General features: G+C 39.2%; 1 protein-coding gene across 7 annotated transcripts in view; it reads left to right on the top strand.

Moving 5' to 3' along the window:
- The window catches only part of DMD (dystrophin), a 3,762,639-nt gene that overhangs the window by 2,433,606 nt on the left and 1,305,110 nt on the right, over positions 1–23,923 (top strand). For all 7 annotated transcript variants that reach the window (XM_077296691.1, XM_077296689.1, XM_077296692.1 and 4 more), the window contains one exon: positions 22,731–22,832. In XM_077296691.1, coding sequence (XP_077152806.1) covers positions 22,731–22,832 — 102 coding nt within the window. The remainder of the gene's footprint in view (positions 1–22,730; positions 22,833–23,923) is intronic.

Here is a 23,923-nt window from a genome sequence, read left to right as displayed (position 1 = left end):
TCTCAGCGGAATGGTGGGGATGAAAGCCAGATTGTAGGTTGTCAAAGAGAGAGCTAGATGCAAAGTGAGAGGAAAGTTCAGCATGAACATGCTGCTCAAGGAGTTTGGAACCAAATGGGAGCAGTCTTGATTAAACTTCTTGATTATATTGTGCACTGTGGACAAAGGAACATCAAGGTCTCTGGAGATGGACTTCTAACCATGAGATTCTTGATAAGTTTTCAACAGTTTTTATTCTTAAATCCTCAGATAATTATCTTCTCTTTCTGTTCTCCATGATTAGTGTGGCACTCACAGAGACACAACGCAAAGATTTAGTCAACTTATCCCTTTTTATCTGGTTTCAGATGTGATTTTCATTTTGCCCACATGTGTTACCTACAGGGAAGATTGAAAAAGCATCACATGCTTGAAACAGAGTTAGTGTCCCACAATTTTGGAAAGGTGCCAGCAATTTTGTCTAATACATTTTGGGGGTTTTGTGTGGAATTATGTCCAATTTTCCTTTTTTTTTCTCTGTTTGTTTGTGTTGTTCCAATACACACAAAAAATTGAAATAAACATGTGTAATTGTAATAATTTTCTGGGAAAAATAATTCATTTTCTGGAACAATTTAAGGGTACTAGCACTTTCGGCCAAGACTATATAATGCAGATACACCTGTTCTGCTCCTCCTGATTTCAAGGTTTATATGATATATGAAGAATACCTTACATTGAAAGGGCAACTAGAAATTAAATGCCCCAATTCAGCATTGCATTTGCACTTGTTTTTTGTCTAGTTGTGTGTTGGCCTTTATTTTTTTGTTTGCTCCTAATTTATTATTCTATTTGCGTATTTTGTGAAGATTCTTTTATATATGTGCACCTGTTTGTTTGTTTTTCCGCTTTTGTTTGCAAAATCTAGGAATTCCAGATGTTTTTGTCTAATTCATCAATTGCTACCTTTTTAAAAGATACAAAATTCGATGCAATTTCACTCCAGTCCCCCAAAACTCCAGTATGTCAAATTTTGCACCATAATTGTTTTTTTAATCGTTTGTATTAGGTATTCTGCTCTCTGTAGCAGGATGGACCAGCCATAGTCTGTGTTGTCTCCTAGACTTCCTTTTCCAATGCCTTACAATGTAATATCAGTGTACAGTGCAGGGCATGAAATCCTAAGCAAAAAATGTGCTATAGTCTATACTGCTGTTGAATGCAAAATCACTAATGCAAGTGTTATAGAAGAATGATTATTGTGCAGGCTCTAGCTTTACTATTATTCTTTGAGCATAAATGGAATGACAATTTTAATATTCATAAAGAGTAAAACTTTTAAATGTTTAACCATCTTTGATCAAAAACATAAAACAGCTTCAATTGTTATAAATTATATAAAAAAAGAAACCTTGCATGTCTTTTCCTCCCAATGATCCATTTTTTAATCTTTATTTAGAAGCAGACAGCATGAGATCAATCAGAGGCTGCAGAAGTCACATACCATATGATTGGAATCATGCTGAAGTGACAGTTATATGGCACTTGACCACTAAAGGTACCATCACACTCAGTGACACTGCGGCGATATAGACAATGAGCCGACCTAAACTAGATCGCTGGAGCTTCGCTGTTTAGGCCGCTGTAGAGACGTCAAACACAGCAGCTCCAGAACGATGCAGGAGCGATCCTGTGACGTAGCGGTGACTCACTTAACGTTCTCACAGGTCATTAGCTCCATGTTTAACATTGCTGACATCATTGCTTTTGCTGTCAAACACAACGATAAATGCCGATCTGAAGACCAAATAAAGTTCTGGACTTCTAGCTCCAACCAGCGATATCACAGCGGGATCCAGATCGCTGCTGCGTGTCAAACACAACGAGATCGCTAACCAGGATACTGCAACGTCACAGATCGTTGTCGTTCTCATTGTAAAGTTGCTGAGTGTGAAGGTACCTTAAGGTCACTTGTTGACTGCAGCAATCATATGCTGATTGCTTGTAAATAAAGACACCACCAAGCGTTGGAGCATCAGCACTGGATCGTCCCAAGAAACAATAAGTTTTTATTATTTCATTCATTACAACACTTGCAGGTGTTCAAATAAAAATTAAACATTTTAAATAGTTGGATAAAACTTTAAACTTTTCCTGATATGTAATATAAATTAGATTCAATGTCGCCATGAGACACAGATTCCAGCGTCATGTGACACGTCACCATGTAGCTTTATTCTAACACAGTACATTTAGTAGGAAAGGAATTTAGCTTTCAAAGGGATTTTGCCTTCCTTGTTATTAAAACTGTAGGATTAAAGGTTGGACTTGATAGATCTGTGTTTTACAGCCTTACTGTGCATTTATATATTATGTAACATTCAGGTACTATATTTTATAACATTAGAGAAGGGTTACACGCAATATAAAACTGTCTACTGCAAATCACGCCCTTAGTCCCCTGGTGCTAGCGCTAGTAAGACTCGAGTTAATTCTAAATATACAGCACACAGTTCATCAGATTCCAATTTGAGTGATGGTATCATCAGCAGAACACTGGTCTTGTGAGAATAGGTATGACTATGTGCCTGGTAGTCTCACTAGGAATACACGATCCTGCATACTCCTTCCCTATACCAATTATTTCTTAGAATTGTACTAAAATATTTGCTGAGCCAGATGTCTTCACACTTTCAGGGCTAGAATGAATAGCATGACAACAAACTCTATTACCACATTTAAAACAGCAATTAGATTGACTTAAATGGGAAGCGTGGAACAATATGCTGGTAGATTGAATTTCATTAATGAAAATGCATTTGCCTGTTTCAAGTGCATATGGCTTAGCAAACTCGCTAAATCTTTAGATCATTTTAATGTGTACTGCATTATTGACTGACACAAAAGAAGTGAAAGAGACATGCACAAACGCAGGGATCAACAAAAAAAGAAATAACAATTTTATTCAATGTTTTTTAAACCACACCACTCAGATTTAAAAACATTTAAAACCACAAATAACAAAATATACCCAAGAGAACAGTAGGGGGAGAAAAAGAATAGAACACATGGGACCGGTCCCTTATCATAATTCCTCATAAGCCAAATGATACCCATATCACAATGGTTAAATCCAATTTGTACTATAAGTAGAATATAACAATCCCATTATTATAGATTGGTACCCAATATGGACACAATAAAGTGCAGAGTGCTGTCTCTTTAACAGCCTAATAAAAAGACGAAAATGTATATCCTAAATGCACAGATGATAGTTCAATGCTGACACAATATAGGCATCTTAACAAAAGAACAATCGTAATTGAGCCAACAGTTTTGTCAAAGAAAAAATATATCAAAATAAGCTCCTAATGGACATGCTCACGCTGTGTATTTGGCTGCAGAAAATGAAAAGGGAAATCAGGAACCGGCTCCCATGTAGCCCACCCAATGTGTATTGTCACCTCAGTGACTTCATCAGGGGTAAAGTAGCGTGATCAACTAACAGACAATAGAGCATATATACACTTACAAATTGGAGAATTCAATACAGCTGTAGCAAGAGTTACGCCGGAATACAAGCACCGACACATTATCCCCTTTGGCGTCCCGGAAGTAGCTAGTGCGCATGACCACAAATCCCCATGGAGATGAGACGGCGTCAGCCCTATTGCGCAAGTGCAATAGCCTGAACAACATTATGGACTGACATTGCATGGTACAAGAAGACGACGACCATCATTTATAGAAACCAATCTATCCACATGTGGAAGACATAGTGACATTTTATGTAGTGTTATATACTTTACAGTGTAAATGCTTCATTACAGATTTCTAGTAGTGATGAGCGAATATACTCGTTACTCGAGGACCCCGTGCATGCTCGAGAAATCTCGAGTAACGAGTATATTCGCTCATCACTAATTGCTAGCTTTTTATGTATATTAGAGTAGGTGCAGATGGGCATATGTCACAATATCAAAGATTGGCTGACACTTCCAAATACAGAACCAGGTGCAACCTCAGAGAGCCACTTCCCCACTTGATAGATTGCTGCATGAACAAACTTGATCAGATATTCAGATTGCACTTGGCCATGCAAATCAATGAGTCTGTGGAAACCATTGAGGACTGTACTTTGATGACATCTGAGTATAGTACAATTTTCACGGACTGACACAATGGAGAAGATGGAGACATTTTTTTCTCCATCTTCTCCTCATCCAGGAGCACACTGTGATAATACTCTGATGAGGGTGTGATGGGAGTGGGATCAGCATAACTAATGCCCATCACTATTTGAGCATGAAGAGGAAATTTGCTTTTGCTGATCTACAACCGGGATTGTTATGGATTAGAAACTCACTTTTAAATCTCCTATCAGGGCACCTAATATAGTGGTATTTTGGGTTAAGTTCCCACAATGAGTTTTTGGTGAGTTTGCTACTTTTTTAATTAACAAAATAATGCATTGTCTTAGAGTTCTAGCCAAGTGGATGGGGTGTATAGAAATCTCATGCCCACTGTGCTTTTTTTAAGCTGTGTAAATTCACCTTTAGCCAAAAAGGAGAGAAAGAATGGACTAATAACGGGCTTGCACACCACCAAATATAGAGAAGTAACAAACTTTATTAAGCACCACAAAAAACATAAAAACACTTAAAATACCACAATCATGTGTAGAACACTCCTATGTAGCCATAATATGTCTGCCAGAACAATATGTAAACAGGCTCCCATGCATAAATGTTATAAGTAACGTGGCTCAATTGGATCCATATGATAAATAATAGAAAAATGGAGTCCTAGTGAAGTAAAAACCTCACTGGTGGGGTAAAGCTAATCCCTTAACCACCTATGCAAAGGTACATGCAATATAGTAATGCAGAAACATGTCATAAAATATAAGAAAACATGCAGGATTAACTGAAAGGACCACTCATGGGGTGAGGAGACAGGGCTCCTGAGAAGTCTGTGACCAAAACATAATGACATGAATACTCAACTGAATCTGGATCAGGAGAGATAAAAGTAGTTAGAGCCACAATCTTTCTTGTCTAAAATAGCCAGGCAGACCCACAAGCCATAAGTGGCCAGCATAGGAAGATGAAGGGGTGTTAGGAGAGAGACCCCACGCGTATCGCTGCCGCAGCAGCTTCGTCAGGGGAAGTGACGATATGGTGAGTAATATGAGTTTAAATATCAATCATAATCAAGTAAAATGCATACCACTGTGTTGCCGCAGGAGAGGGGGGCGTGTATACCGGAGGAACGGCCGGGCGTCAGTCAAAGAAGGTGAAGCAGAAGTGTGCAGTGTCTCCATGGAGAAGGTTTGCGCATGCGCAATCGCGGTTCAGATAATTTGAGCCGCATTGCACATGCGTCAGAAATAGAGAATACTAAGGGAAGAAATAGGGGTATAGGCGCATAAAGTGGCTGACGTGCAGTATAGTAGGGGTAAAAATGCACCAAAGGTGGCTATGTAGAGAGAGGTGCCAATGCGGCTAGCATTGTTACTTCTCTATATTTGGTGGTGTGCAAGCCGTTATTAGTCCATTCTTTCTCTCCTTTTTGGTTAATATAATATTGGACTAGGCACTGCACCCCCATATTTATTTAATTTACAGCCAGGGTGCACCTCTTTTTGCTCTTATTTTATTAAATTCACCTTTAGTACATTTTTGAGATCCGTAGCATATCAATTTCTCTTGAATGAAAAGAAAATGATGTGTACTGGCACTTCCAATATATTAGGGTTCTGTGCCATATAACTAATGAGAATAACAATGAAAGCAAAGGAAAATTGTGTACATGAGGCACCAGTAACCAAAATAACAAAATCAAAGATATGAGACAGCCTGCATGCATAAACAGGTGAGGTAGTTTAATAAATAGTCATGGTGAAGGAGAACATTAAAACCATTTAAAAGGCAGCACAAAATAAGAAAAAGTTTTTTTGCATGAGATCAGATCCCCAAAATATAATATATAAAGGGATCAGAAAAAACTCCTTTTAAGCCATAATGGGGCTAGACACAATAATTGTGAATACAAGGATAAAGTCACCATTGGCAACAAATAAATACATAACAGTACAGATAATGGTCAAGAGTGACAATAAAATACCAATAGATGACAAGTAACAAAAGAAATACGAGAATGCATATAGATGATATACATACCAGATAAGTGATAAACGTATGACCTACATGGCATAAACGCTGGAATAGGTAGAATGAGGAAGACAGGAACAAAGCTTTACCAAAGAACACAGGAAATATACAGCTCTGGCAAAAATTAAGAGACCGCCACATCAAAACCCTGTCATGGGCAGCCCAATCTCCAGACCTGAACCCCATTGAAAACCTCTGGAATGTAATCAAGAGGATGATGGATAGTCACAAGCCATCAAGCAAAGAAGAAATGCTTAACTTTTTGTGCCAGAAGTATGCCAGAGACTGGTGGAAAGCCTGCCAAGACCCATGAAAGCTGTGATTAGAAATCATGGTTATTCCACAAAATATTGATTTCTGAATTCTTCCTGAGTTGAAACATTAGTATTGTTGTTTCTAAATGTTTATGAACTTGTTTTCTTTGCATTGTTTGAGGTCTGAAAGCACTGTTTTTATTGTTTTGTATTGTTCCATTTCTCCTTTTCAGAAAAAAAAAAAAAAATTTATTGCTTGGAAATTCGGAGACATGTTGTCAGAAGTTTATAGAATAAATGAACAATTTATATTTTACTCAAAAATATACCTATAAAGAGTAATATAAGACAAACCAAACATTTTGCAGTGGTCTCTTAATTTTTGCCAGAGCTGTAGTCCTATAGTTCAGAATGTGGACCAACAGCACCTACTGCATAACAATAAGTGGGAGTAATGTAGGCTTTTCAAATTTTAAGTCAGTATGCCTCTAGGAAACCCTCTAATAGAGGGTTTTCCAAATGAGATAACTCCTTGAATATTTTTAGCACAGTACAACCAAATAACATTAAGGGGTTGTCTGGTCTTAAACTACAAGTCTGCAGTCACTCTTTGTGACTGTAGACTTTTGAATCCTCACACTGCAGGCTGTGATCATCTTCAGGCGCACGCCTCAGGCATGGCCATCATGTGACATCAAGTATATATATATGTATACTCACAGCCATATGCCCATCATGCCCATTTAGTCGGGATTTGGGCAGGAGTATGCATATCACATACTTGCAGTCACATGACCATCCAGTCTTACCACCAGTGTGGACTATGTGAGGATTCACACATACAGTTGTGGCCAAAAGTATTGACACCCCTGCAATTCTGTCAGATAATACTCAGTTTCTTCCTGAAAATGATTGCAAACACAAATTCTTTGGTATTATTATCTTCATTTAATTTGTCTTAAATGAAAAAACACAAAAAGAATTGTCCTAAAGCCAAATTGGATATAATTCCACACCATACATAAAAAAGGGGTGGACAAAAGTATTGGCACTGTTCAAAAAAATCATGTGATGCTTCTCTAATTTGTGTAATTAACAGCACCTGTAACTTACCTGTGGCACCTAACAGGTGTTGACAATAACTAAATCCCACTTGCAGCCAGTTGACATGGATTAAAGTTGACTCAACCTCTGTCCTGTGTCCTTGTGTGTACCACATTGAGCATGGAGAAAAGAAAGAAGACCAAAGAACTGTCTGAGGACTTGAGAAACCAAATTGTGAGGAAGAATGAGCAATCTCAAGGCTACAAGTCCATCTCCAAAGACCTGAATGTTTCTGTGTCTACCGTGCGCAGTGTCATCAAGAAGTTTAAAGCTCATGGCACTGTGGCTAACCTCCCTACATGTGGACGGAAAAGAAAAATTGATGAGATTTCAACGCAAGATTGTGCAGATATTGGATAAAGAACCTCGACTAACATCCAAGCAAGTTCAAGCTGCCCTGCAGTCCTAGGGTACAATAGTGTCAACCCGTACTATCTGTCAACATCTGAATGAAAAGGGACTGTATGGTAGGAGACCCCAATTCTTACCCCGAGACATAAAAAAGCCAGGCTGGAGCTTGCCAAAACTTACCTGAAAAAGCCTAAAATGTTTTGGAAGAATGTTCTCTGGTCAGATGAGACAAAAGTAGAGCTTTTTGGGCAAAGGCATCAACATAGAGTTTACAGGAGAAAAAAAGAGGCATTCAAAGAAAAGAACACGGTCCCTACAGTCAAACATGGCGGAGGTTCCCTGATGTTTTGGGGTTGCTTTGCTGCCTCTGGCACTGGACTGCTTGACAGTGTGCATGGCATTATGAAGTCTGAAGACTACCAACAAATTTTGCAGCATAATGTAGGGCCCAGTGTGAGAAAGCTGGGTCTCCCTCAAAGGTCATGGGTCTTCCAGCAGGACAATGACCCAAAACACACTTCAAAAAGCACTAGAAAATGGTTTGAGAGAAAGCACTGGAGACTTCTAAGGTGGCCAGCAATGAGTCCATACTTGAATCCCATAGAACACCTGTGGAGAGATCTAAAAATGGCAGTTTGGAGAAGGCACCCTTCAAATATCAGGGACCTGGAGCAGCTTGCCAAAAAAGAATGGTCTAAAATTCCAGCAGAGCATTCTAAGAAACTCATTGATGGTTACCGGAAGCAGTTGGTCACAGTTATTTTGGCTAAAGGTTGTGCAACCAAGTATTAGGCTGAGGGTGCCAATACTTTTGTCTGGCCCATTTTTGGAGTTTTGTGTGAAAAGATCAATGTTTTGCTTTTCGCTTCATTCTCTTTTGTGTTTTTTTCAATTAAGACAAATTAAATGAACATAATAATACCAAAGAATTTCTGATTGCAATCATTTTCAGGAAGAATCTGAGTATTATCTGACAGAATTGCAGGGGTGTCAATACTTTTGGCCACAACTGTAATGTGACTTCAGACTTTTACATTAAGACTGGACAATCCTTTTAGAAAATGAAAGAAATGTTCATCATTTGCTAATATACTTACAGTCACAATTTGTTAATGTATTGTCAATATTATTACTAATATTTTGTACTATTTCTTTAAATATTATGCAACTAATTATTTTTTTATAAATATGATGGTCTGACTTCTGAACCTAACGGTGCTTCAGAGTGATCATTTCCTGCAGTAGATGTCACTTTTGCAGATTTTTTTTCCTGTATGAGCCACTGTTTGATTGACATCCAGCTCTATAAAAGAGATCCTTCACAATCTGTTCTTCGGTGGGTAATGTGCAGTATTGTTCACCAGCTGCAGATCTTCTTTATGAAAAGGATACAGGTGTTTCAATCAATGAATAAGGAACAGAAGATTATATACTAGCAATGTATGTTCAGACAAATACGATACAGATATTCTGTCCAGATTTGAATGCAGAAAACAAACAACACACTACTGTAGCCGAAAACTTTACTAGATTTTTAGTATTTTCATCCGTGGGTTGCAGACAACAAACTCTGCCTGTATATTGACATGCGCTATGGACTTTCAATCTACATTTTTTGAAGATTTTTTTTGTAGATTATCTGTGGATTTGCAGCAAAATCTGCAATTCCTGAAAAAAAAACACAATTTGCAAAGACGGATTTGAACAGTTTTTTCATAGTTCATAAAAAGTTCAGGAGGCAAGGAGAAGGGGAAGAAGTGACTCATAAAAGAAAGAAGCAGATTTCTATAATAAGATATACATTACAAAGTTTCTTATATTCACTCGAAGGATACTTTTGATTTATGCAGAGTTTGTTTGCATTTTACTCCTCAAAAAAGGTTCCGTTTATAGAAAAATATACTTATTTCCACTGTAAATTAAGAATATTAAAAACAACAATCAGGATTTCACAACCTTTCTTATGTTGCCAAGGTAACTCTTAATATTATTGATAAAACTGATAATGTTTGCTTTTATTTAAAATCTTCTATAAAATTTGATAAAGCCCATCCTTGTATTGATGGCAATTCTTCCATACAATATATGTGTAACTTAAGAGCTATTGGTCAGCAATTTATCATATATGTTGCCTTTTCATCTTTTCAATAATGGGTTTTAGTGAAATGAGGATATGTGTGTAGTATCTCACTGGATAAACATAGTTCTAGAATTCAAATCAATATGCAGAAATGACTTTTAAATGACTACCGAGGGAAGCACTGCTAATGTGATGCACTGATTAATCAACACCCTACAGTTATGTTTAGAACTCATGTACTCATTATTAACTAATACGAATGGAAAACCAAATGATTCGCTAAAAAATTAAAGTTAAGTTGTCAGCCGCCATCCTTCATTTCATAGGATGATTAAACTTGGAAAGTTTGTAGCTAAACGATCAAGAAAGTTCTTCAGGGATATCACTAAAACCTCAGCTTTTGCATGGCTGCTTTGCAAAGTCTTCATGTATTTCTGACAGGACCTAGTTGTCACATTTGATCTAAACTGATCATATGAAAACATTTATGAAATGCCTGAAAAGCCTTAAAATATGAAAAACGTCATAACGTGGCTTATCAGAGAAATCAGCTTCCTTCCCCACTTATCAGCCATTTATTCCTCTCCTTTTTCCTGAACTTATCATTCACTCTAAAAAAACAACACAGGTCCATCTTATTCAGACTGCCTGCTCCTTAAGTTGTCATGTGACACAGCACAGTATATTCTATGGAAAGGAGTGAAGAGAAGAAGAGAGAGAAGCAGGGAGAAAAAACTTCCATAGCGAGACACAGAAAGATCGTGCTTAGAGCTAAAGATTAGTTAACTCAGATCAGACATAGATTCACATCCCAATAACTTAATACTGCTGTATAATTCACTCTTTGCTGATGTTGCTTGTCTCTATGTTCTGAAGAACTGGGAAATATGATGCACTGTGTCCTGAGTTGTCCATGGCAGACATCATAGAAGTGAATCTCCTCCCTCATCCCTAATCTCCTCCCTCCTGCACACAGTCAATTGTGAATTAAGCGCTAGAGCATACAGAGTGAAAAACTGGTGAAAATGCAGGATATATGAAATATAATGACCAGATGTAGTGTAATTCCTCATGTGCACACACGGGACAGTCTTTTTTTCAGAAAAAGTAATGATAGTGCAGTTATTCGTTAATGACAGGCCAATTTTTCCCTTTTTGTCTTTACATTTCAGGAAACAAAATCTTTGGATTTTGTTCACTAACATGGTTGTATTAGAGGTTGTTTTATGAGGGAAAAATGGTATTATTTTTCAGTTCTGTTATGGGCAACATATAAATTGCAAAAAAAAGTGTATAATTTATTTTTCCTACACAAAATAGAAGAATAGAAGAAAAATTGGTTTATTAGATTAAAGTAGGTACATAATAAGAGTAGGCTTTTTTGTTTATATACAGTGAAGGAAATAAGTATTTGATCCCTTGCTGATTTTGTAAGTTTGTCCACTGACAAAGACATGAACAGTCTATAATTTTAAGGGTAGGTTAATTTTAACATTGAGAGACAGAATATCAAAAATAGAATCCAGAAAATCACATTGTGTAAATTATATAAATTTATTTGCATTTTGCAGTGAGAAATAAGTATTTGATCCCCTACTAACCATTAAGAGTCCTAGCTCCTACAAACCAGTTAGATGCTCCTAATCAACTTGTTACATGCATTAAAGACAGCTGTCTTACATAGTCACCTTTATAAAAGACTCCTGTCCACAGACTCAATTAATCAGTCAGACTCTAACCTCTACAACATGGGCAAGACCACAGAACTTTATAAGGATTTCAGGGATAAGATCATAGACCTGCACCAAGCTAGAATGGGCTACACAACCATATGTAAAATGCTGGGTGAGAAGGAGACAACTGCAACACTAAGAAAATGGAAGAAATACAAAATGACTGTCAAGCAACATCAATCTAGGGCACCATGCAAAATCTCACCTTGTGGGGTATCCTTGATCATGAGGAAGGTGAGAGATCAGAGCATAACTACACAAGGGGAACTTGTTAATAATCTCAAGGAAGCTGGGACCAAAGCCACCAAGAAAACCTTTGGTAACACATTACACTATAAAGGTTTAAAATCCTGCAGTGCCCGCAAGGTCCTCCTGCTCAAGAAGGAACATGTGCAGACCTATCTGAAGTTTGCCAATGAACACCTGGATGATTCTGTGAGTGCTTGGGAGAAGGTGCTGTGGTCAGATGAGACAAAAATTTAGCTCTTTGGCATTAACTCAAGTCCCGTGTTTGAAAGAAGAGAAATGCTGCCTATGACCCAAAAACACCATCCCCACTGTCAAGTATGGAGGTGGAAACATTATCTTTTAGGGGTGTTTCTCTGATAAAGGCATAGGACTACTTCACCTCATCAAAGAGAGAATGGATGGAGCCATTTACCGTAAAATGTGAAGTGTCAACCTCATTCTCTCCGCCATGACATTAAAAATGGGTCGTGGCTGGGTCTTCCAGCAAGACAATAAACCAAAAAATGCAGCCAAAGCAACAAAGGAGTGGTTCAAAAAGAAGCACATTAAGGTCATGGAGTGGACTAGCCAGTCTCCAGACATTAATTCCATGGAAGCTCCGAGTTACCAAGGGACAACCTCAAAATCTTAATGATTTAGAGATGATCTGCAAAGAGTGGACCAAAATTCCTCCTGATGTGCACAAACCTCATCATCAACTACAGGACTGCTGTGCTTGCCAACAAGGGTTTTGCCACCAAGTATTAAGTTTTGTTTGCCAGAGGGATCAAATACTTATTTCTCACTGCGAAATGCATATTTATATAATTTATATAATGTGATTTTATGGATTTTATTTTTGATATTCTATCTCACAATGTTAAAGGGAACCTGTCACCCCGTTTTTTCAGTATGAGATAAAAATACTGTTAAATAGGGCCTGAGCTATGCGTTACAATAGTGTATTTTGTGTACCCTGATTCCCCACATATGCTGCCGAAATACCTTACCAAAGTCGCCGTTTTTGCCTGTCAATCAGGCTGGTCTGGTCAAATGGGCGTGGTGACATCGCTGTTTCTTCCCCCAGATCTTGCTTATCTTTCCGTTGGTGGCGTAGTGGTTTGCGCATGCCCAACTGCCGAATCCACTGCGCAGGTGAAGAAAAAGAGCGCTATCTGCGCTATTCTGCTGGTTATCGTGGGGGCGGCCATCTTCCTGAGGCTGTGTGTGCGCAGATGGAGCGCTCTGCTGCCCGGGGCTTCAGGAAAATGGCGGCGGGATGCCGCACGTGCGCAGATGGAGATCGCGGCGGCCATTTTCCTGAAGCCAAGTTCGCATCTCGACCACTAAAAATTAATCTACCCTTAAAATTATAGACTTCTCATGTGTTTGTCAGTGGACAAACTTACAAAATCAGCAAGGGATCAAATACTTATTTTCCTTCCCCACTGTGTGTATATATATATATATATATATATATATATATATATATATATATATATATATATATATATACACTGCTCAAAATAAATAAAGGGAACACTTAAACAACAGAATATAACTCCAAGTAAGTTAATGAAACTGTCCACTTAGGAAGCAACTCTGTTTGACAATCAATTTCACATGCTGTTGTGCAAATGGAAAAGACAACAGATGGAAATTATTGGCAATAATCAAGACAAACTCAATAAAGGAGTGGTTCTGCAGGTTGGGACCACAGACCACATCTCAGTATCAATGCTTTCTGGCTGATGTTTTGGCCACTTTTCAATGTTGGTTATGCTTTCACACTCATAGTCGCATGAGGCAAACTCTATAACCCACACAAGTGGCTCAGGTAGTGCAGCTCATCCAGGATGGCTCATCAATGTGAGCTGTTGCAAGAATGTTTGCTGTGTCTGTCAGCGTAGTGTCCAGAGGATGGAGGCGCCACCAGGAGACATGCCAGTACACCAGGAGATGTGGAGGGGGCCATAGGAGGGCAACAACCCAGAAGCAGGACCACTACCTCAGCCTTTGTGCAAGGAGGAACAGGCAGAGCACTGCCAGAGCACTGCAAAATGACCTCCAGCAGGCCACAAATGTGCATGTGTCTGCACAAATGTCTAGAAACTGACTGCATGAGGATGGTCTGAGTGCCCGACGTACACAGATGGGGGTTGTGCTCACAGTTCAACACTGTGCAAGACGCTTGGCATTTGCCACAGAAACCAGGATTGGCATATTCGCCACTGGCACCCTGTGATCTTCACAGATGAAAGCAGGTTCACACTGAGCACATGTGACAGATGTGACAGAGTCTGGAGATGCCATGGAGAATGATCTGCTGCCTACAACATCCTTCAGCATGACCGATTTGGCAGTGGGTCAGTAATGGTGTGGGTGGCATTTCTTTGGAGGGCCACACAGCCCTCTATGTGTTCACCAAAGGTAGCCTGACTGCCATTAGGTACCGAGATGAGATCCTCAGACCCCTTGTGAGACCATATGCTGGTTCAGTTGGCCCTGGGTTCCTGCTAATGCAGCACAATGCCAGACCTCATGTGGCTGGAGTGTGTCAACAGTTCCTGCAAGATGAAGACATTGAAGCTATGGACTGGCACTCCCGTTCCCCAGACCTGAATCCGATTGAACACATCTGGGACATCATGTCTCGCACCATCCATCAATGTCACGTTGCACCACAGATTGTCTAGGAATTGGCGGATGCTTTAGTCCAGGTCTGGGAGAAGATCCCTCAGGAGATTATCCGCCGCCTCTTCAGGAGCATTGTAGAAAGGTCAAACAGGCATGTGGAGGCCACACACCACTGAGCATCATTTCCTCGTCTTCAGGCATTTCCACTGAAGTTGGATCAGCCTGTAACTTCATTTTCCACTTTGATTTTGAGCATCATTCCAACTCTAGACCTCCGTGGGCTATTAGTTGTGATATACGTTGATAACTTTTAGGTTTTATTGTTCTCAACACATTCCACTATGTAATGAATAAAGATTTACAAGTGGAATATTTCATTCAGTGATACCTAGGATGCGGCATTTTAGTGTTCCCTTTATTTTTTGAGCAATGTATATATGTAGATACATAGATAGATAGATAGATAGATAGATAGATAGATAGATAGATAGAGCTATGCAAAATTTCTAGTTTTATGCAAGTGTGGAAACATACTCCAAAGTAAGAATGCTTAAAGCATTTATTAATTAGCAACAAACTAGTGAATAAATAAAAGAGAGATCGAAATTGAATCAATACTTGGTGTGGCCACCTATAGCTTTCCAAACAGCATCAAACCATCAAGTCTTCTAGGTATATTTGCTCGCATATTTTGAAAAAGCTCTGTGGGGAGGGTTTTCTAAACATTTTGTGTGGATGTAGGCTTGTGTGAATGCTTATGTCTCTTCATGCAATTTCTGACTTGATGATGTCAAAGCTCTTTGGGGCCATTCCATTACTTCCAGGCACCCTGTTCTTCTGTAAGCTTTAAGATTATTCTTATTGACATTGGCTGCATGTTTAGGGTTGTTGTCCTGCTGCTTAATATATTTGGAGCTAATCAGATGCCTTTCTCATGGTATTACATGATGTATAATTCTCAACTTGGAGAACATCATTAATCTTGACCAAATCCCCAACTCCATTTGCTGAAATGCAGCATAAACTTATATAGTACCTCCACCATGCTTCATCATTACTTATAGACACTTAAAAAACCTACCTTCTATTGCAGCTAAATATTTTACATTTTGAATCATCAGTGATGAGCTCCTGTTTCCATTTTTCAGTACCCCAGTTCTTATGCTTTCATACTCTTAGCATTGTATACATGTAAAAAAAATACTACATACTGTAGCGGAATGACAATGAGCACACACTGACATGAATGGCCCGAAGGCATGCACAGACATTCTCATCTCCCTCTCCTGGCTACATCAGCTGCTCGCTGCAGTGTGATTCTGTGCACAGCCAGTGACCGCTACACACATGAAAGATGTGAGTACTCTGACCCTGCAGTGTCACTACATGCGGCATTGGGCATTTACATCAGGCTGTGCTCCAAAGCAATCCTTAACAAACACCATAAGGGGAGGGGCAGATGATGGTAATTGAGAGGGCAAAATGGTGCACCCTGCCCTTGGACATGACAAAGGTCCACCTAAGCCCTCCTCTTTACAAATTTAATAAAATGGGTTTTAGATTAGAGGGTGTTTGCAAAATGTACAGTGTAGATATAATTTTATATAAGGCTGAGTCCCCTATATGAACATCTAAATAGTTCAATTTCACTTTTGGAGGTGACAGACTCCTTTAAAGCATTTTAACTTCTTTATTTTAAACTTTCCTTGTTTAAGCTAATTTAAAGATTTATTTTAGTCAAAAAAGATAAAGGGTATGGATTGCTTACATGAATCAAAATATTTACAGCTATAACAGTTTGAATATAATGTCTCAAACTATAATAAGAAAGCATGGTTTACTTGGTGTAAATAATGTTAACTTTCCATTCTGCTCTGCATTAATGAGGGAGCACACTGTACTTTCCTAAATTCATTTTAATTAGCCTGTTTTTGCATAAATTTGCAGACTGATCATTTGTTAATTCACAAATAGCTCCATATAGAGAAATTTCAATTATAATTACCCATAAATAAGAAATAAATGAGCTTAAATTACTATTTATGGCAAGTTTAACACAGTTCTTTTTATTTTTAAATAATACAATGATATCTCTGCCTTATATTACAATAATGTAGTAAAGTCTGGCTGTCTTGAGGATAAGAAAATACTAGTTTCAACAATATATTATTTTATATTAGTATAACTTTTACTGTAAGCTTCTTGCTTAGATCTAGTAACATACATTTTAAATAACACAAATATGAAACTCTAATACATTTTGGAGTTTCCCAGATTTATCTAGGAAACTTATGATTATAATGCAACTAATGGACTACTTAAAAATCATCCTAACCATAAAAGAATGTTGCTTGCAAAATGCTAAAATCCCCCTTCAGTCTCAAAGTCACAATCAATTGTTGACTTCTCTCTGGGACAGGCGAGTCTGACTGTGTATTGCATACATATTTTTGTATGTACTACCAGTCTACTGCAAGAGTTTCTTGCTTTTTTCAGTACTCCTATAGAACTGAATGAACTACAAATCTAAAGCCAACATTCCATTCAACTAAATCCATGCCATCTACAGCAAAAGTTTGAAATAATACATAGCTGGGCTCCAGATATAATCACTGGGATAAGAGATAACTCAGATCCCGATAAGTAACCCTTTATTTGCTGTTGAGGTAGTAGAGTCTCATTCTGACTACAATGTCTCCCTATGATATGATCTTGGGGTGCTGAAGCATTTTAATGCAGCCAGGGGCTTAAGAATGAATGGTCCCCAGATATAAAATCTCAAGTCACCTATTATGCCTTGTCAAAAGTAAAAACTGTATAAATGTGATATCATTGTTAAAATAACCCATAAAATAAAGTTAACAGTGAAAGTAATTCAAAAACCTTAAAAAATGACAGAATGGCTTTGTTTTGTTTATCTTACCCCCCACAAAAATGAATTAAAAAGTGAGGAAATACCCTAAAATAGTAACATTGAAAACTACAGCTCCAAACCCCCACCTAGTTCCCAAGCTAACTTCAATCAGGCACTCATAGTGATTTTATTGTCCAAAACGTATGAAAATAATAATAAAGTATTAATACTCGTGTAGTTCTAAATATCTTATTCACAATGATGGTCGCTTAAAAAATTGCTTAAAACATCTCAAAAACTTCTGTTTTTTGTAATTTCCCTCCAAATACAAAACTCATCAAACAATAAACACCTACAGTAAGAACATTTCTATTTGTTTCCATAAATCCCACATATTTAAGCTTAGCAATCAATATTCTAATGAACCAATCTGAATGAGTACTGTATCATATGAGCATTTGTTGGGGTGAAAGACAGAAGAGAATGGTCAGATAAATTCTTTCATCGTAGAGTTGTATAGGTTTTCTTCTCTTGTCAATCACTTCATTAAGGAACTGACAGTTTGCACTTGGGCTGGGAATTAGGTATGTGGATAGGGTCTGGTAAACCTAATTGTCGATAAATAAAAGAAAATTCCCCAGCATGATGGAAATGAGAAAAAAGTAACTGCATGCACAATGTTTTCTTTTCCATCTATCAGCCTTAATTTCTAGGTAGTTGACTGACAGATAAGTCTAGGACTTAACTATTCATGTTTTCCATTTATTTCTTGGAAGTTACCCTTGCTGTTTTTCTTATTTTGAAAACAAATAAGACAATATCACCTACTACAATGTTCTTTCGGCAAAAAGAAAAGAAAGGTCAATGGTTGCTGTTTAGATATGCTACACCCATGTACAGTATCAGACAAGTTCAGTGGTATGTTTGGTGTTATTGACCTTGCAAAGGAAAAGTAAATGCCAACAAACAACGGAGGTCACATTTGCTAAAAAAAATACCAAGATCAATGACATTTGGAAGAGCAAACAAACAAAAAAAACACAGTATATAAAAGGAGATAAGCTTACCGCAATATCTGATATCATTTTAGCAGAAAACCAGCATTAAGGATGCAACTTTTAATCCAAAATATTTTTAGAGTCTAGGAACCATTAAGCTGCCCATTCAAGCCACCGCTCATTGAACAAGTTTTAACACGTCTGCCTGTAAAATATCAAAATGTTTTGCCATAAAAATAATAAATTTTATGTAGAGTATTTCCACCTCAATGTAGATTTGCTTACATGGAGTAAATGCAATTCAATACATTTTATATTGTTAATTAATACATAATATATACATAAAAATTTAATTATTTTGGGTGTCAATTAGCTGTTAGAATCACCATCTTCGGTGTTAGACAGTCAGATGGTACAAATTGATTTGAAGCACCTGGTCCAATGGCCAGGTCAGGAATCTGTGGCAATGGAACCATTGACATCCCTGGCTCCGCTTTTGATTAGCTAGCTGGTGCACTGTTATATTTGTGGTGTGACATACATGTGACATTGCGCCAGGGCAGCTAATCCAAAGAAGTGCCACTGATGCTGGGAGTTAGGAGTCAAGTAGCGGATTTCTCATCTCAAAGCTATAGATTTCTTACCTGTCTGCTGGACTGTGTTCTACAAATTGATTGGCACACTTTGACACCAACACTTTATAAACTTCATAAATGGGATTACAAGTATGCTAACACAATTGGTATAAAAAATTCCTAGGGTGCCCAGTTTCTAACTGTATATTACAGTGTTCCTCATTAATATACTGTAAGTCTTGGCACCTACTGCCCAGCACCTCAAAATAACAGTGCCCATGTCCATTCCTCATCATCATCATGATGAGTACCACAAGCTTTTGTGCAGTCTTTTCCTTAGGCTTCAAAGATGTCAAGAAGGGAGTCTGCCATTCTCTCTTTGGGTCCATTCAAGGTTTTGACCCCAATCGCTAAGCTAGGAAATGTTAATTGAAATGTCACTTTAGTAACATTAATATGCCACTCCAGGCACTGCCAAGTTATGTATAAAATCCTTCAGAAGCCGTACCTCTTATGAATGTGTTCTCTTGATGGAAGTTATTATTATTATTATTATTATTATTTATTGTTATAGCGCCATTTATTCCATGGCGCTTTACAAGTGAGGAGGGGTATACATAATAAAAACAAGTACAATAATCTTGAACAATACAAGTCATAACTGGTACAGGAGGAGTGAGGACCCTGCCCGCGAGGGCTCACAATCTACAAGGGATGGGTGAGAATACAGTAGGTGAGGATAGAGCTGATCGTGCAGCGGTTGGTTGATCGGTGGTTACTGCAGGTTGTAGGCTTGTCGGAAGAGGTGGGTCTTCAGATTCTTTTTGAAGGTTTCGATGGTGGGCGAGAGTCTGATGTGTTGTGGTAGAGGGTTCCAGAGTAGGGGTGATACGCGAGAGAAATCTTGTATACGATTGTGGGAAGAGGAGATAAGAGGGGAGTAGAGAAGGAGATCTTGTGAGGATCGGAGGTTGCGTGTAGGAAAGTACCGGGAGATGAGGTCACAGATGTAAGGAGGAGACAGGTTGTGGATGGCTTTGTACGTCATGGTTAGGGTTTTGTACTGGAGTCTCTGGGCAATGGGGAGCCAGTGAAGGGATTGACAGAGGGGAGAGGCCGGAGAATAGCGGGGGGACAGGTGGATTAGTCGGGCAGCAGAGTTTAGAATAGATTGGAGGGGTGCGAGAGTGTTTGAGGGGAGGCCACAGAGCAGGAGGTTGCAGTAGTCAAGACGAGAGATGATGAGGGCATGGACTAGGGTTTTTGCAGATTCTTGGTTGAGGAATGAACGGATTCGTGCAATATTTTTGAGTTGAAGTCGGCAGGAAGTGGAAAGGGCATGGATATGTGGTTTGAAGGAGAGATCAGCGTCAAGGATAACCCCGAGGCAGCGAGCTTGTGGGACTGGGGAGAGTGGGCAGCCATTTACTGTAATGGATAGGTTCGTTGGGGGGGTCACGTGAGATGGGGGAAAGATGATGAATTCTGTTTTGTCCATGTTAAGTTTCAGAAATTTAGCGGAGAAGAAGGATGAAATAGTGGACAGACATTGAGGGATTCTGGTTAGTAGTTCATTATTATTATTATTATTATTATTTATTGTTATAGCACCATTTATTCCATGGCGCTTTACATGTGAGGAGGGGTATACATAATAAAAACAAGTACAATAATCTTAAACAATACAAGTCATAACTGGTACAGGAGGAGAGAGGACCCTGCCCGTGAAGGCTCACAATCTACAAGGGAAGGGTGAGAATACAGTAGGTGAGGATAGAGCTGGTCATGCAGCGGTTTGGTTGATCGGTGGTTACTGCAGGTTGTAGGCTTGTCGGAAGAGGTGGGTCTTCAGGCTCATTTTGAAGGTTTCGATGGTGGGCGGGAGTCTGATGTGTTGTGGTAGAGGGTTCCAGAGTAGGGGTAATACGCGAGAGAAATCTTGTATACAATTGTGGGAAGAGGAGATAAGAGGGGAGTAGAGAAGGAGATCTTGTGAGGATCGGAGGTTGAGTGTAGGTAAGTACCGGGAGACGAGGTCACAGATGTATGGAGGAGACAGGTTGTGGATGGCTTTGTATGTCATGGTTAGGGTTTTGTACTGGAGTCTCTGGGCAGTGGGGAGCCAGTGAAGGGATTGACAGAGGGGAGAGGCCAGGGAATAGCGGGGGGACAGGTGGATTAGTTGGGCAGCAGAGTTTAGAATAGATTGGAGGGCGCGAGAGTGTTAGAGGGGAGGCCACAGAGCAGGAGGTTGCAGTAGTCAAGGCGAGAGATGATGAGAGCATGGACTAGGGTTTTTGCAGATTCTTGGTTGAGGAATGTACGGATTTGTGAAATATTTTTGAGTTGAAGTCGGCAGGAAGTGGAAAGGACTTGGATATGTGGTTTGAAGGAGAGATCAGCGTCAAGGATTACCCTGAGGCAGCGAGCTTGTGGGACTGGGGAGAGTGGAAAGCCATGCACTGTAATGGATAGGTTCGTTGGGGGGGTCGCGTGAGATGGGGGAAAGATGATGAATTCTGTTTTGTCCATGTTCATGACAGGATGCCATGCCCATCCAGTGTTGAGGTCTAAAGGGTAAGGTTTCTCCTTGTGGAGAGTGGATACCAGCTCTGGCTTGTCAAGGTAAAGGAGGCTTATCCACCATGCAGTGCTCCTCTGGGAAATGTAATATGCAAATTGCCTCTTCAAAGTAAAAGAACTCTATAGCGGCTATGGTCATTGGACCTCATATTGACAGAGGAGTTCTTTCACATCCAGTCTTCTCTGCCAACAAGACATTATTGACATCGTGCTGCTTTTTGACAGCCAACTCCCTGCAATTAGGAAATGGAGGGCCGGCTGTCAGTTAACATGACATCAGCAGTGACATTTTATCAACAGTGCAGAGCGGAAGAGAAGAAGCTGCTTTGTTGATATGAAGTCATCAGAATCGTTGTACTGTGACTGCTCTGGGTCTCTAAAGACTGCTATAGGGCAGAACAGACAGGTAGTTAGCCACAACTTACTGGCAAATTCTTAGCCCCATAGAGAAAAAAAACACAACGTCATGGAAACCTCCTTTAATGTAAAAGTAAATACAAAGAAAATAAACTTTTGCTGTAGTTATTTGGTACTTTGACACCAAAAAAAAAATTTTTTTATCCCCTAATCATAAAATACAAATTATACTATAATAATTACTAAACATGTATAGCAGTAAATGTTCTCAAGACACTCAGATTAGTTGATGTAGAATACAAGTTTTATGCTAATGTCTTAATACTAGTGCACTGTCACATTTTTCTGTAGACCTTTGAAAAATTGCTACTTGACAGGCAAAATCTGTCATGATTTCCACTTCCCACTGGCAAATGGCCTTTTAAGAATCTATTATTAAAGTTTGTTAATGTTTTATGTAGTTAAAATGTTTCTCTTTGACAAATTAAGATGTTCAAAATTGCTGGTGATACATCTTCTGTGACTTGATTTGTTCTTACTTTGGCATTTAAATATCTTTAATTGCAGAAAGCAAACAATAAGGTTATATCAGAGTGCTCAGATTTCAAGAACACACCATTCTCGCGTGCCCTCTCTCTTTATCTCATTCGATCACTTTCTACGCACACATACTACTTTTTATTGCAAAAAGCGTGTAGATGCTATGAATGTGATACCAATCTTACATTCATTTCCAATTAGTTCTATTGAAATCATAGCATTATTTCTACAAATATAATATTCTATTGTAATTCTAAATGTTGAATATGTTTTCCCTATTTTAGGAAACAGAGGATGCTATAGCAGCTAAAAGGCCACATGTGGAAGGTATATTGTTCAAGGGGTATCAGCTTCAAGCAGAGAAATCTACATCCTATCCTTTAAAGGTACATATTTTGGCTGTGTGTCAGCCTATTTCTTTGAAATATGTCTTATATGGATAATATTTGTACTGAATGGGAGTAATTTACCTTGGTTGTCTAACCTCTGGAATTCTTTCACAAAAGTGGTAGTAATATCCTGAACACATACAATGCACACACAGGAAAGAATTCTGTTGTCATTAAATTGTAAAAGAATCATTTATATAGATATCACATCCAGTTTTGGATTTTCTCTTTAACCCCTTCCCGACCTGTGACACAGCGTATGCGTCATGAAAGTCGGTACCAATCCGACCTATGATGCATATGCTGTGTCACAGAATGATCGCATTCCTGCAGGCCGGGTGAAAGGGTTAACTCCAATTTCACACGACCTACAGGAACAGGGGGAGTGGTACTTCAGCCCAGGGGGTGGTGGCTTTGCCCCCACGTGGCTACGATCGCTCTGATTGGCTGTTGAAACTGAAACAGCCAATCAGAGCAATTTGTAATATTTCACCAGTCAAACTGCTGAAATATTACAATCCAGCCATGGCCGATGCTGCAATATGGTTAGGGTTGGAATTAGAGTTAAGGTTGGGATTAGAGTTGGGGTTGGAATTAGGGTTAAAGGGAACCTGTCACCACGTTTTTGGAAGATGGGATAAAAATAGAGTTAAATAGGGGCAGAGGTGGGCGTTACATTAGTGTGTGTGTTATGCGTTTATTACCAACCTAAGTTGCCGAAATAACTTTGCAAAGTCTCCGTTTTCGCCTGTCAATCAGGCTGGTCAGGTCGCATGGGCGTTGTCTTCCCCCAGATTTGGCGTAGTTTTCCGTTGGTGGCGTAGTGGTGTGCGCATGCCCAAAGTCCGGAATCCTCTTCCAGGGGATTTAAAATAGCGCGGTGTTCGTTATTGCATTGGTGATCGGTGGGCGCGGCCATCTTCCTTTGGCCGCGCGTGCGCAGAAGCGGCGCTCTGCTGGCCGCGGCTTCAGGAAAATGGCCGCCGCGATATCCATCTGCGCACGCGCGGCATCCCGCGGCCATTTTCCTGAAGCCGCGGCCAGCAGAGCGCCGCTTCTGCGCACGCGCGGCCAAAGGAAGATGGCCG

The sequence above is a fragment of the Ranitomeya variabilis genome, chromosome 3, assembly GCF_051348905.1.
Source record: "Ranitomeya variabilis isolate aRanVar5 chromosome 3, aRanVar5.hap1, whole genome shotgun sequence".
NCBI lineage: Eukaryota > Metazoa > Chordata > Amphibia > Anura > Dendrobatidae > Ranitomeya > Ranitomeya variabilis.
Note: the sequence above shows the minus strand (reverse complement) of the source record. Positions and strands in the feature narration are given on the sequence as shown.